Consider the following 14,367-nt stretch of genomic DNA (forward strand, 5'->3'; position numbering starts at 1 on the left):
GAAAGCCCACACTACTGTCACGCTGTACGTACTCAGCAAATAAACTTTCACGTAAGCCAGTGTTAATATCCATAAACACGATTAACTTTATTTATTGAAATATCTTGTTAGAGTTGTGCTCATAAAAATCTGCATTTCCAGAACCAGAATGATGCATTTTAAAAAAACAAAAAACAAAAAGAGGAATAGCAGCTGATTAGCAGCTGGCTGAGTTTCTTAGTGTCAGATACAATGGCACAAAGTAAATGTTATGACACTCTGTCTTTATCTTATATTGTATGTTGAATATGTTTGATGATTTCAAGATCATTAAAAAAAGTTTGCCACTGAAATTATTTGCAACACGAGTCCAAAAAAAAAAAAAAAGTTTTGGTGTCATGAGAAACTTTCACCCACAGGTTCTTCAGGTTGACTTTGTAGTAGTCACCTTGTTAGACTTTATAACATTAACATAATGTACAATATGAAGAGGTGCTATTCTTCCAAGGGCACTTATTAACCTAATGCATTAAACATTACCTTCATCCAGATCACCAACCTGACTCAGAACAACACACAGCCTGGCACACTTATACCCAGACCACACAGCCTCAGACTGGTTAAACATTAAAGACGCAGACAACCTGGATGCTGGGCTTTTTTCTTTTTTTTTTCCTCAGCAGGACCCGAACTCTTCAATCCACTTTTCATACTTCTCCAGGTCTGCTGCAGACACAGATTTGGAGACTTTCTTCAGAGCCGACTCGAAGTCCTCCATGGTGGTGGGCATGTGCATCTCGTCCCGGGAAATGTTGCGGATCTCTTCGGGCGTGAGGCCCTCGATTCTTCGCCTCATGGCCATCAGAGAGGCATCCCTGCAGCATCAAACGACAGTTTGATTTAACCACTTTGCATGGACTTCAATAAAGAATTTAAAGAAATGTCGGTCAGTGGTGGTGGAAAGCAGGAACGTGAAGTTACGGTGCCTTGTTCTCATGTATCTACTGTAGCTATGGTGCTAGCTATGGTGAATATAGACAACTTTTATTCTGACCTGCACACATTGGTGATGTCAGCTCCTGAGTAACCCTCCATCTGCTCTGCGATCTTGTCCAAGTCCACGTCGCTGGCCAGCTCCAGTTCCTTCAGGTTGATCCTGAGCAGCTCCGCTCGCCCCTTGGCTACAAACGTAAAGGCAGCAGTGAGTGGATGCTCATTTCAGCTGACACATATACACCCAATCAGGTGACACAAGAGTTTAAAGGGCCCCAATCAGTCTGGACTACCAAGGAGACTACATCAAAAACTGGATCTTGGGTCCCTGAAAGACCTGGGTTTACTAAGTGCTATTTGGTTTGTGGTAATAACATTAATTGCAAAGTTGTTTGGGGAGATGCGCCACTGATGCTCCCATATTATCCAGTTATTAAGGCTGCAATTAACAATATTAGAGAACATGTTGTGACCTTTCCTTTGAGCACTTCACCACATCTCCATGCAGTAAATAAAAAAGAAACCTTACTCGAAGGCAGAGGGATGTAGATCCTCTTTTCCAGCCGTCTCCTCAGAGCTTCATCAATGTCCCATGGGAAATTGGTGGCAGCCAGAACCATCACCATTTTTGACGGGTCATCATTCTCTGATGCTCCGCCAACACCTACGCAGCGGCAAGAACAGAGTAAAACGCCTCTGAAAACCAGTGGTTTGATGAAGAGGTTTCTGCTGTGACAACACACCATGAATGCTGGAACAGAAAAATGAAGATACTGTCACTGGTGTTATACCATCCATCTGCACCAGCAGCTCTGCCTTGACTCTCCGGCTGGCCTCGTGTTCCTCTGAAGTCCCTCTCCGGCTGCACATGGAGTCAATTTCATCGATGAAGATCGTAGTGGGAGCATAGAAACGTGCCTGTTTGAGGACAAACACAATGACTGACTCGTAGAAGTCTAAAAACTTTTCAGTGCCCCAGCACTTTGCGGTGGAGTTTAAAGTGGCAATCGTTTGTTATTTGTACTTTACTGCGAACCAAGTCAGCACTAGTGTTAGCTGCCTTCCTACACAACACATGTGAGCTTACCATTTCAAAAAGAAGGCGAACTAGCTTCTCAGACTCCCCTCTGTACTTGGAGGTGAGAGTAGATGAGGAGACGTTGAAGAATGTGGTTCTGCATTCGGTGGCGACTGCTTTGGCCAAAAGCGTTTTCCCAGTGCCTGGAGGTCCCACCATGAGCACCCCCTAAAGAAAGAAATTAGCTCTGTGAAACAACAATACATCTGACAAGAGGAAATCAGACTCAGATCTCTTCAAACAGTACCTTCCACGGTCTTCGTATGCCTTTAAAAAACGCTGGCATCCACATCGGCAACACGACCGCTTCCTTCAGGAGTTTTTTTGCATCTTCCAAATCTGCAATGTCGTCCCTACGGAAATAGGTTCGACAGAGATTGCATTTAGCCGTTAAAAGGAAGCCTGGTGATGAAGTGCGTAATAAGCCACACACTATCTACGATTCTACAAAACTGTGACTCTGAATCTAGAAATTAGCATCTGGGTGCCCTTCTTGTAGTCTGAGGTGATGGGGAAAGCATGTGGAGACAAAGAGGAGTACAACCCAGACTGAATCGAAACCAGGGACAGTTATAAGCTCCATGTCTCAACCACAGGCCACAGAATGTCTCCTCTTTCCTGTTAACTCGTCCTGTTCAATATGTGAGTTATAGCCTAATTAAAACTGTGGCCCTTGATATATAATTCTAATCAAAAAACAATTTAAGCTTCTAGCAAAGTATGCTGTAGATGCAGCAGACTACTTTGGGCTTCTCCCAAAACATCACCACAGGGGGTTATCATGACATGAACACTGTTTTCAATTAGATATTTTTTCTATTGCTTTATTCTCTTTCTAATATGGAGACAGTTCAGGGAAATATTTACACACAACATGATATGACTATAAAAGAATCCCATGTGCAGGTTAATATCTCCTCCCTGACAAACAAACCAATGAACACTGAACTGTAAAAACAAAAAAAAAAACACATACCATTTAACATTTGGATTCTGAGATATAATATCTCGCTCAAGGGCTTCCACAAGGTCTTTGTCATATCCTGCCCCATCAAACTTTTTCACCTCTTTCTCCTGGACTTCTGCTTTGTTCTGGAAGGTGAACAAAACGCATTATAACTGCTCCCTGGATGTAAACTGTGTGGTGTGTTTTCTCCAAGACAAAACCAAAGAAAAAAAAAAACAAAAAACTGGAATGACAGGCTAGGCATGGCTGTAGGCACAGAAGCAGCACATGGATATTGTTTAATCAGCAATGCAAACAGTTGTTTCTGAATATATATGTTACATAATATAATGAAGGAGAAGGTGGTGCATGTTCACCTTATCATCCTTTGTTTTGCTGGAGGCCTCCTTTGGCTCCTTCTTTTCTTTGCCCTTGGAGGGTTTGCTTCTGTCCCCGTTGGCCCCGCGAGGCGAGTGCCTCTGCTGGGCCCTCACAGCCACGCTCAGCCGGTTGTTGGGAGGTTTGCTGTCTTTATAGGGGTTAGAGGGCCGTCTCACAGGGCATGGAGAATGTCTGTGAAAGGAAAAGAGGAGCTAATGACAAAGACTGTAAGCTCTTTCAAGTCAAGTATGCTAGAGCACCAATAAGTGATGAAATTAGATTTGGATTGGACTAAGACAAAAAAATTCTTAAACATTCCCTGAGGCAACACACACTGTATGAGACACTACAATGCTTGAGAAAAAGCTCAGCAAGTGTAATGGATGCAACCAGATTTATAAGTGGAAAAAAAACAACAACCAAACAAACAAAGAGGCAGTGTGAGGTTTACAGGCCACCTTTCTGCGAGGGCAGAGCTGGAACAAAACAGGCTCACATCAGGGACTCAAGTTCACTAATCTCAATCATATGACTACATCAGAGCTACTGCTCACAGACAAAACAGCTTATACAAGCCCCAATCACAAATTTGAGTGGTGAAGGTGAACAGTGTTCAGAGAGTACACGAATTATGGCCAACCCCCCTTACCTCTGCTCCACGTGCACAGGCCTCATTTCATAATCATCGTGGTTACTGGGTTTTGCAGGAGGGGCGTCCAGCTGAAAGTTCTCCAGAGTCGACATTATATCCTGAACCTGTCGATTCTCTTCACTAATTTCTTGCCACAACTGCAAAACAAATACAAACATCAGAAAAGGCCAAACTTCCTTCTTGATAGGATCTGATCAGTTATTTCACGCCACGTTTACCTGCTGCCATCTCTGCTGAAAACTGCTGTCCCGCACGGTGTACACATACTTTTTGATTTGCTCCAGCAATCCATGATAGAGGACGCTGGCTGAGTTGTAGTTTCCCAGCAGCGCGTATTCACGGGCCAGCTTCACATTCTCACTGATTTCTCGTAGACTCATGCTGCTGTGGAAACAGAGACGACATGTCATCTCACCGAGGTACTGTGAGAAAAAAAAATTTGTATTTTAGTTACAACCTTGGAACCAAGGTCAGAATAAAAAAAAAAGATTATTTATAGTTTTCTTTAAGGAAAAGCAGAAGGCTGTGATTGACCACTTGACCCAAAAACAACATAATACTAACCAACTGGAAAGAAGCCATGAACTGTCCACCAGCTGGACACTCACTAATATGATCTATCAAGACGAACATGGGTCCAGTTACAGTAGCCAGGGGAAGATAAGCTTCAGCACAGAACATTAGCATATTATTTTCACTTTCTTCAGTGACCCATGAAGTAGAGACTTTGGCCTAAAGTCTCTACTGCAAGTACAATTAGTATAAATAAATGATTCATATAATTGTACTTTCACAGCCACTATACTTGTGCCATGGGCTCACCCACCAAACCTTATCTTACAGTGGCAAGGTAACAAGGGAGGTTGTGGTTTAACGTCATTTCTCATAACTGAATCCAGATAAATTCACTGTTACATTTCTTTTTGTCTTCACTTTCTTTAGAAGTGCACTGATCCAATTCAGCAGATGAATTTTGGCCCAGCACTGACCGTGTGAAGCAGGTTGGTTTTGGCCAGCTGTGATGGATCCACGTTACACTTAAGTCACTCATGTGTGTATCACCAATACCAGGTGTCATACTGGTATTCAGTATCAGCAGTTAGTGTTTAAGTGTTGTATTAGGAACAAAAAGTCAGATTAGTCCATCCCCAATATTCTTATATATTACTTTCAACAACAAAAAAAGGTGTCTTATGCTGAATGAAAGTCCAAACTTAGCAGAATGGTACAGTCTTAACTAAAAAGACCAGACACTGAGAAATATTTTAATGGTGGTTTTAAAAAATCAGTTTTAAAACTTCCTTGTGAAAATGTGAGGATGTGTTTTCCTAACTTCCTTTCCAAAGTCCTAACTGGTTAGGGAATCATTTAACTATTCTTTTCCTTGCTGTTATTTGACCCTCAAGGTTACAGAAAGACATACAAAACACTGCAGTGTTATATGAATAGTTTTTCACCTAATCTTGGTCCAGTATTTCAGGACATACTAGGTTTTGAGTAATTCTATGAAATAAAAGCTAACAAGGTTGTCATTGTTTCTGAGTTTCTGCTTCCATGGATTAGCCGGAATCTCACCCACCTGGACCGAAAATGTTTGTGACAAACAAAAGTGTACATGAACAAAACACTAGCGTTCAAGATATGTTAAGACTGGTTTATATAATAACTCAACTGTCAGGCCAAAGGGCTATGGCTTATTACTGTACAGTAAACACTACACGTTATAATGTTGTCGTTCCTACTAATGCAGCCTCCACTTTGAATTTCAAGCCGGGCGGCTGGTGTCCCTTCTCTGGTTCAGACAAAAAAGTATAAACAAAACACTGTCTTGACAAAACTCGACGAACACAACTGTTCACATAAACTTACGTGAATTAACATGTCGGAGTTCTGACACAAAAGCAGTTAGTTGGATTTCTACTCAACTTTTCTGATGAATCCGCGCAGAATCCACACAGCGGCTGTTATGACTAGTTCCGCTTTGGCGGCTCAAAGAGTGTATTTAACGAAGAGGGTTAACCAACAGAAACCAAACTGTACATACGACCCACGTGACGTTAGCTGTCCAACCAAGAGACAACCCAGCGTCACGTCACGCACTGATTTGTGAACTGCCGTTTTGAAGCCTCGAGTTTGGCGAATTGGCGGTCGCCATCTTGGTTTTTTGAGCCAGAAGTTCCCATATTTGAATAAGGGGGCGGGGAAGGTTATGAGCGGGGGCCGTGTGTGAGTGAGAACATGAGGACAGTCTCCACGCCCACCTACACCGGCAACCTGACTGCTCTGTTCTCTCCGCGGCATCGGGGTGAGCAGGTGAAGGCTCGCAGGTTTGTAAAGTGTTATGGCCACATGCAGTACACACACAGTATGTGCAGTGAATACAGTATGGCCACAAGTATTAAAAACTATATTTTTAATACTTGTGACCATAACGCTGTCCAGCCTTTGGCTATGCAGTTCTTCGTCTCCTGCACGCTCTCCTATTTCCACTGTCTTATTATATACAACTAGTATATAATAACTAGTATAAAACTATAGTTTTTAAATATAGTTTTATACTTTCCTTTTTTACTTCTCTACTGTTCCTTCTCTACCTCTACTGTTATCTTCTGAGCTGGTGCAACGTAATCTCGTTCCTGAACGTAGAAGAAATGACAATAAAGTTCTCTGAATCTGAATCACTGAGTAGGAAAAAATTGCACTGGGCAGGTTTTTCGGCCATCTATTCTTGTCCAAAGTCTGAATTAAAAGGGAAACCTGCTTCTCACTATTTTTACTCACCTTTGTGTCATTGGTAAGGTATAAGTTAGGAGGTTTGTTTGATTTCTGCAAAATGGTGTTTTTATTGTGATAAAGAGAAGAAAAACCACTTACAAACCAGAAAAGGTGAAGTCAGTCAATAAAAAGCAAGAGAAAGAATCATAGTTAAATAGGTTCTGATTTTAAGTAATAAATCATCATCCTGTTTGTTTCATAGTAGTACACCAGGAAAACAATTTGTACAGCAGCACATAAATACTAGGTTTGGAGCAAATTATATACACACATTCATTTCCTTAATATTTTTTTTAGAAAAGAAATAATCATGGAATGAAATTTACACTGTTGCATTCACTTGACTGGCCATAAATAGCAGTGAGACCATGTGTGCTTGACCACAGGAGGGCAGTATCTTCACATAGTGGGATGAGTATTTGACGACAGTCTCTCTTCACTGTCCATCTGAGGTTGTTACAGGAATAGGTGACATACACACCAATACTGTTCAAAATGGTATTATCTTAAAATTCTTCATACAAGAAACCAAAATCTTCATGGAAAAAGAAAACCAACCTTTATTTTCAAAGGAATGCATGAAGTCAAATTTCAATGACCAAAAAAAAAAAAACAAAACAAAACAAAACCCTAAAAGTTAAATGACCAATTCATTGCAGGCATTCTGTATATACTACTAGACCACTGCCTGTCATTTACACCAGAACAGACAGATCCAGCTTTGGTAAGACTGCAGTGATGTCAACACAGGTTAAGTCTGTGAACTCATTGTCAATGTAATCTGACTTCTTCTGATGGTCTAATGATCATGTAGGGAGTGCATGTTCATATTTCTGTCTGTTGAGAGTAATGTTTTTTGTATGTGTACATGTACATATGACTTTTCTTCAGTTTAATCACATTGATAGACAGAAGAAGCGCAGAGACAATGAAGGTCTTCATAGGTAACATTCGGATTATTCTTCAGCACCAGACCGTAGTAATTTAGCATCAATTACATCATCAATCTTCAAGATGCACTGGAAGTTAAATAATAATATTTCTCAGTGCTTCAACAAAATAATGACAAAGGCAGTAAGACAGCTGGGCAGAGGGCACCGACACAGAGCCAAGTGTAGAACTCAGCAACTAGAACTCAGCAAGAATCATCTGGAACATTTCAGATCAATGGGGGTCATCATCACCGAGCTTTAGTTAAAGAAAAAAAAAAAAGAAAAAGATTAGATAATTACCCAAACCCTTCACCTGCGATTAAACCACAGAGACACATTACCAGCTCTGCAGTTCCACTCAGTTCTACTGAGCTTTTTTAGTGTCTTTTAGCTCATTGTTCTGATTTTATGACCCCCAAACTCTCTCGACTCTCACCATCCCTCAAGATTCAAGATTTAATAATCGATGATTTAAGATTTAATTTAATGATTTAATAATGATGCGACACAAGACTGTATAACAAAATTACAGAAAACAAAAGTTAGGAATTTTTAAAACAAAAATTAAGATCATGATAACTAATCTAGGCTTTCCGTGTTGTTTTAGCAGCTCTCTGTAACTACATCAATTAAAGAGCTCCACTGCACTGTAGAGACTGAAGACAGCAAGTGATCATGATATAGTTACTGTTGTCAGTTTTCTTTCAAGTTTTTCAGTACTTAAACACTGTGTCTCATTGAGTCTGTTCACTGATGTGAAGCTCACACTTAGGTAGGTCATATCTTTTGACCAGGGGTTCAAAGTTTTGGCAAATACCTCCTTTGCCTGTCTTCTAAAATGCTTCCCCACAATGACAAACAGGAAGGGGTTAACAGCACTGTTGCTGTACGCCAGATATGTGGACAGCTGTATGCCGATGTCCAGGACATGACCCCAGAGGCATCCGGGTATGACCCGAAAGTGATCCAGAGTGTCAAGAAATCGCATCACCTGGTGCGGTGTCCAGCAGATGAGGAAGACAGCCAGCACGGCCAGGACTAAGTGGGTGGCCTTCCTTTCTGCCCTCATCCCAGGGAGAACTCTGGCTCCCCTGTCATTCAGCGCAGCCACAATGTGATGAGTGCAGTAACCCACCACCAGAACTGGGATAAGAAAGCCCACCACGTTCTTTGTGATGTTGTGGACCAATATCCATGCCGGGTGGGGGTAGGCCAGAATGCAGGCATCCACACCGGGATCCTCTACGTAGATCACAGTGCGGAAGAGCAGGATGGGCAGACTGAACAAGAAGCCCAGGCTCCAGATCCCCAGGCAGATCCTCTTGGCCCAGGGGGCTCTCCTCAGACGGCTGGGGTTCATGGGCTTCACTAAAGCCAGGTAGCGGTCCACGCTGACCAGCATGAGGAACAGAACACTACAGAAGTAGTTCATAAAGATGGCCACATTGACTAACTTACAAAGGACTTCTCCAAAGTCCCATTGGTAGCCTTTGGCGATGGTGACAGCCCAGAAGGGAAGACAGGACATCAAGACCAGGTCGGCAGCTGCCAGGTTCCCCAGGTAGACATCGGCCACGGTGCAGGGCTTCCTCTGCAGGCAGAACACGCTAAGAACCAGGCTGTTCCCCACCAACCCCATGACACTGATCAAACCCAGGTAGGCCGGCTGCAGGGAAGTCAGCCACAGCCAAGCTTCTGTGTAGTTACTGCACGGGTCCAGCTCTGGGCCCACAGTCGGGCCCAACCAGTCTGATGCATTCACAACCATTGGAAACTGTGAATGAAAAAGATTTGTAATCAAAGCGGGGTCATCATAAGCAAGCAGGCAACGTTTATGTCAAATACTGTAGCACTTCTAAAGGGCCAAAGTAACCCCTGTTGCACCCAGTCTGCCAACAGGAGTTACTGTGGCCATATTTCATTGAATCAGCCATGCTATTCCAAGTACAATCGAGGTTAACAAGGCAATGACTTTAGTAACACACAATGACTGAGGACTGATGGCGACAAAACCACCTAGGTCACTACAACTAAGCTGAGGTTGAGGAGTTGAGGTTCTGTTTGTGCCCTTTTTTGCGTGAGTCAGATCTGGCTACATTTTTACTATGAGTTATGAAATCCAGAGAAAGACCAAGGAAAAAAAAAACAGTTATTGCAAAACTTTGGAAGAACACAGTACAAGCGTTCCTAGTAAAAGATATCTCAATATTAAATATTCTGTGATGAATACCTCTGCCTCCCTTAGAGATTCTTGTTGGAATGAGACATATTTCATCACTTATAAGAAACAGATACTATTGCAGTGGGTCTCAGTTGTCTACTTTCCCTCTTTACTCCAAAGATTGATGTATCGTGTCATATATGGCCCGAAACTCGGCCTATTTTTTAACTGTTTACATTTTTGGTTGAGACTGTCCAGGGCTCAGACTATAGTCACTTAGTCAGCTGTAAATCAAAAATATCTTTGGCTTGGTGTGCATCCTCCTGATCCTGACACTAGAAATGAAAGGTCAGAAACTGCCAAGAAATACTCTTTTCCTTTCTATCTGCTTCTTGAAAAGCATTTGAACCGCTCACCTTATCTCCGTGACTCTGCCCCATCCATCCAGATTTGCCTCATGCCCCTCAGATAATCGACATGGTGATCTAGCTCGCAGTGAAGTGAGCACTGGGAGACTGGTCAGTTTTATATGTGCAGACCCAGAGATCATCAGTGTGTCGTCACTCACAATTTCCATCAGCCCCCCCGCCCCCGACCCTCATCTTCCCACAGCTACTGTTCTGTGTTCTGGCTCACCAAAATGGTATTCACTGCCTTTGCTTTAATCCCCGACTCAGTGCCAGGTAACAAACAGTCTTTCCGGGTTTTAGTTACACATAACTGTATTTTAGGCTTCTGTATTGGAAACATCAGCCGCAAATGTACTTGTAAAGTGGGGCTTTCTGTGATCTGTGACTGCAGGAGAGGAAAATTTAAAATTCATGGATGGATTGGGAAAATTTGAGAGAGAGAGAGAGAGAGAGAGAGAGAGAGAGAGAGAGAGAGAGAGAGAGAGAGAAAACCTTCAGCATCTGCTGAGAGGTGTATAAGTCAAAGCTGGATCAGAGTCAAAATGGCTGGACAGCCCTACAAAAGTGAAGGTGATGAAGTTGCACCATTGTCTGACTGAGTGATGGGTCAGCTGACACTGACAATACAGAAGCTCTGGATAAAGGCACTGTGCTATAGAGGATTTACCTATGCAAAGCTGGGTTTAAGCTGATCACTCCTACTGCACTTTATATGGTGCTTCACCACCACAACTGATGCCATGCTACACAGCTGCAGCATTCTTGTGGAAGGGTCGGACACCTTTGGGTGTCCATTTAAGCACAGTAATTTGGACAGTTTGATGAATATCATATTAATACCATTCACCGTGATATAACTGTGCTGTGAATATACTCTGTACATCTATATATATCAGTGGTTTGCCATTATGACAAGCAAGGCAAAGAGAGCTTGACCAGTTAAAGCTAAAAATAGGCCTCAATTACAGCGATGCAAAAGTGGAAGCAATATCTCTCTGTGCATCTCCCAATTTGTGGCTGTTGCATCGGTAATTTCTGTAATTTATGTGGACAATGTCAACAAATAAGTTTTTTTTAAGACAATAAAAAAAAGAAACAAATGATACCAGCAAACTTCTCCTACTGGCCCACTGCTCGCTCTTGACCCGTGGCACTAATCCCTGTGAATCCTGGCTGATGATCAGTCTTCCTGCACCAGACACCGCCAGACCTTTTTCTCCTCTCATTTCCTTTGTGGGAGAAAAAAAAAAGGAGGCTGGGTTATTTGGTTTGTCTGTATTACGATGGTTGTAAGTCTCAGGTCCTGACACCAGCCATTTCACAAAACGCAGTCTCTGCCTTTTTCCTCTAGGCAATTTCCACTTTGGCTTAGCCAGGAAATATGAACATCAGGGCCTGAATGAAAGGTTTAACACAAAGAGAAAAGGTACTTTAAATGAATTAATGAATAATAAAACCTCCTGACATACTTTTCTTACTACACATTATTTGTATAGACTGAATCTTACTACTTTGCCTCAGTTCCACAGTGCAAATAACTGGTAGCTGCACATTAAAACACCTTTAGGACCTCTGCATAATAATAATAATGATATACAGCAAACACTTTTTTAATCACTCTTTGACTTTTTTATTAATTGTAAGACCTGATATGAAAGAATTTCATAAGCCAGGCTAACAGGTAATATACTTTATATTACAGCATAACTGTAACATAAAAACATGTGGAATAGACCTTTAATATGAACATGGGGTCAAACTGAGCAGTGCTATCAGAGTATTTTGATACATTCAGCTTTCCAGTTAAAATTTCCTTGTGTTTTCAGATTTTGTTCCTATAGCTGCATTGTGGGCATGCTCTCATTCATGACACTCAGCTCTCCAAATGATTCATACTACTCCTCAGGACGAAATGCTCCACGCATGCTTGGCGTGAATGTGATCGGTCGCTGCACATCTGCCTCCCTGAACTGATTTCCAGTCTCCTCTTTGTCTCAGCTTCCTCTTCCTCTCATCATGTTTTTTTTTGTTTGTTTAAACTCTCCTTCCTTCCATCCTCTCTCAGATCAGGTTACTCAGTAGCATGCAGGGAAGCCGGCTGCAGATTAGTCTGTCACCTGGAGATGAATGACTTAATTAAAGTTTCTACCAAGTGTGTTTTAGACTGGGACCCGAGGGATGCACAGGAGTCCAGCAGTGGAAGGTCTCTGGGGTCCTTGTATGCAGAAAGTGTGATTGTGATGTCAGTGTAATTCAGTAAATATAATACAGAACAGTATGCTTTATAATTCTTTTCTTGTGCTGTAGAAGTTAAATCAAATCATGTCAGTTTTATTTATATAGCTCCAGATCATCTCAGGGACCTTTCATATAGAGCAGGTCTAGACCTTTATAATACCATTTATAGAGACCCAAGATTCTCCCATGATCCGGCACTCGGTGACAATAAAGTTCTCTGAATCTGAATCTGACAAACCAACAAAAGCGTCTAAGCTCAGCTGAGACACAGACTTGTGTTTCTGTTAGTGACCTTTTTTTAATAAAGTGTGTTCCTGTGAGCCCTGATAACCAAACACTCGCCAGACATCTCCCCTACGGCCTCTATGGGGGGTTCTGCTTTCCCTATTCCTGACAAGGTGCCCTGGGAGACGATTAGCATCGGCAGAACCAGGGCTTGTTGCCCCTGACAACAGAGCTCCCAGGATTAGACTGCAACTAATAAACATTTTTGTCTCAAGACTGAAAAAAAAAAACCAGGTGCCAAAATTAACACTGCACACCAGCACCTTAGTTTAGGCCCTTGTTAGTTCCCGTGCCTAGTAGACTTTGTGGATTCTTACCTTTCCTGTTTTTGTGTGCTTTAGGATCACCTGCTCCACTGCCTACCCTTACTCTGGTCTCACCTGGCTCTACCAACATTACACCCTCCCAGGGTCTGGAAATCTCTGGACACATAATTACCTGCGCCTCTCCAAGCCCCTGCTAAGGACCTGATTTCCCTCTGGCCACTCTGAAAAAGCCACTGGACCAGTGTGAGTCTGACTGATGTACAGACAGATGTGATGGGGCAGATTTTTCAGACAATTAGCAGACTTCCTGGAGTAATTGCATTTCCTCATCAGTTTCCCTCGTCTGCCTAATGAGATGGTTTTCTCCTTGTCCAGTCTTGTCTTTGCTTGGTGAAAAAAACAGGACTGAACTCCTGATTCACAGTAATCACCTTTTAGCTAACTGGATACGTTTATGACCTCTTGACTCATCTACCCATGGCTTACTGTCTGTCCCCTGGTTAAAACTGCATGCAACTGATCTTTCACTGTTGGCCCACTGGTTGTGGAACAGCTTTCTTACTGGTCTCCCAAAAATGTGGATTATTCTAAACAACATCTGAAAAGACAGTCGGTGGAGAAAATGGGCTGCAACTTGATCAGAAGGCACAAGATTGGACATTTTGAATTAGACCCAACACAGAACAAAACAGTGGAAGTGGGAGGTTCCAACACCGTCAGACAGACAAAATCATAAGCAAAAGTTGGGTCAACCCTCTGCATCAACTTTGAAGGCTTCACTTACTTTCATTTGAAGACCACTGTAGCAGCAGATTAATCCACATGGTTTTGGAATCACTTGTTCAGTTATCAGATATGAATGGAATGTTTGTTTGTCTACATACTTTGGCCATATAATGCATTTTGGTGATGATTCCTCTGGAAAAGTCTTATGCATAGTTACTAGTTTGTGCCCCTTTTGATTTGATGTGATTCGGACTGGTATCCATGGTTACCTACTGTGTGCCTATATAATTGTTTCATTATCATTCCCTCTGGTTTTAGATCTGCTTTTGGAGACACTGGAAACAACCAGAACAAGCACAATAAGCTAGTAGCCCACTATCTGATTTCACACTGCAGTGTACAACACAGGATAACAGCAACAGACCATAAAAGGGCTCAGTCTGGCTGATAAAACCACTCCAGATCATAATGTGTCAGGAGCTCCACAGTCTGAAATAAACACTCTCAAAATATATCTCAAAAATATGCTCACAGAATAGCACTTT

At 42.2% G+C, this 14,367-nt stretch overlaps 2 protein-coding genes across 5 annotated transcripts; both read right to left on the bottom strand.

Moving 5' to 3' along the window:
• Nucleotides 1-284: 284 nt before the first annotated feature.
• Nucleotides 285-6,021, bottom strand: katna1 (katanin p60 (ATPase containing) subunit A 1). Of its 4 annotated transcripts, none has more exons than XM_041063730.1 (11): nucleotides 5,899-6,021; nucleotides 4,248-4,410; nucleotides 4,027-4,166; nucleotides 3,374-3,569; nucleotides 3,027-3,142; nucleotides 2,298-2,403; nucleotides 2,060-2,218; nucleotides 1,764-1,890; nucleotides 1,502-1,636; nucleotides 1,034-1,160; nucleotides 285-854 (listed from the first exon to the last, which is right to left on the bottom strand). In XM_041063730.1, the coding sequence occupies exons 2-11, from the start codon at nucleotides 4,407-4,409 to the stop codon at nucleotides 656-658; spliced, it is 1,467 nt and encodes a 488-aa protein (XP_040919664.1). In that variant the 5' UTR covers nucleotide 4,410; nucleotides 5,899-6,021; the 3' UTR covers nucleotides 285-655. The 4 variants fall into 4 exon arrangements, with proteins under 4 accessions (XP_040919664.1, XP_040919663.1, XP_040919665.1 ...); XM_041063729.1 differs by having other exon boundaries at nucleotides 4,248-4,413; XM_041063731.1 differs by having other exon boundaries at nucleotides 4,248-4,413; nucleotides 5,956-6,015.
• Nucleotides 6,022-8,409: 2,388 nt separating this feature from the next.
• On the bottom strand, nucleotides 8,410-9,504 carry LOC121200000 (B2 bradykinin receptor-like). The gene has a single exon (XM_041065026.1). It carries the CDS (start codon nucleotides 9,502-9,504, stop codon nucleotides 8,410-8,412), a length of 1,095 nt encoding a protein of 364 aa, XP_040920960.1.
• Between the last annotated feature and the right edge of the window lie 4,863 nt (nucleotides 9,505-14,367).

Source organism: Toxotes jaculatrix, chromosome 19, assembly GCF_017976425.1.
Source record: "Toxotes jaculatrix isolate fToxJac2 chromosome 19, fToxJac2.pri, whole genome shotgun sequence".
NCBI classification, from domain to species: domain Eukaryota; kingdom Metazoa; phylum Chordata; class Actinopteri; family Toxotidae; genus Toxotes; species Toxotes jaculatrix.

Bases quoted from the DNA above. Each gene is read 5' to 3' on its own strand.
- katna1 (XM_041063730.1), bottom strand. From the start codon at position 4,409: ATGAGTCTACGAGAAATCAGTGAGAATGTGAAGCTGGCCCGTGAATAC. The intron at 1,891-2,059 runs GTAAGCTCACAT...GTCCTCAAACAG, and splicing joins TTCGCCTTCTTTTTGAAATG to GCACGTTTCTATGCTCCCAC. The intron at 1,161-1,501 runs GTAAGGTTTCTT...TTACGTTTGTAG, and splicing joins CTACATCCCTCTGCCTTCGA to CCAAGGGGCGAGCGGAGCTG.
- LOC121200000 (XM_041065026.1), bottom strand. From the start codon at position 9,504: ATGGTTGTGAATGCATCAGACTGGTTGGGCCCGACTGTGGGCCCAGAG.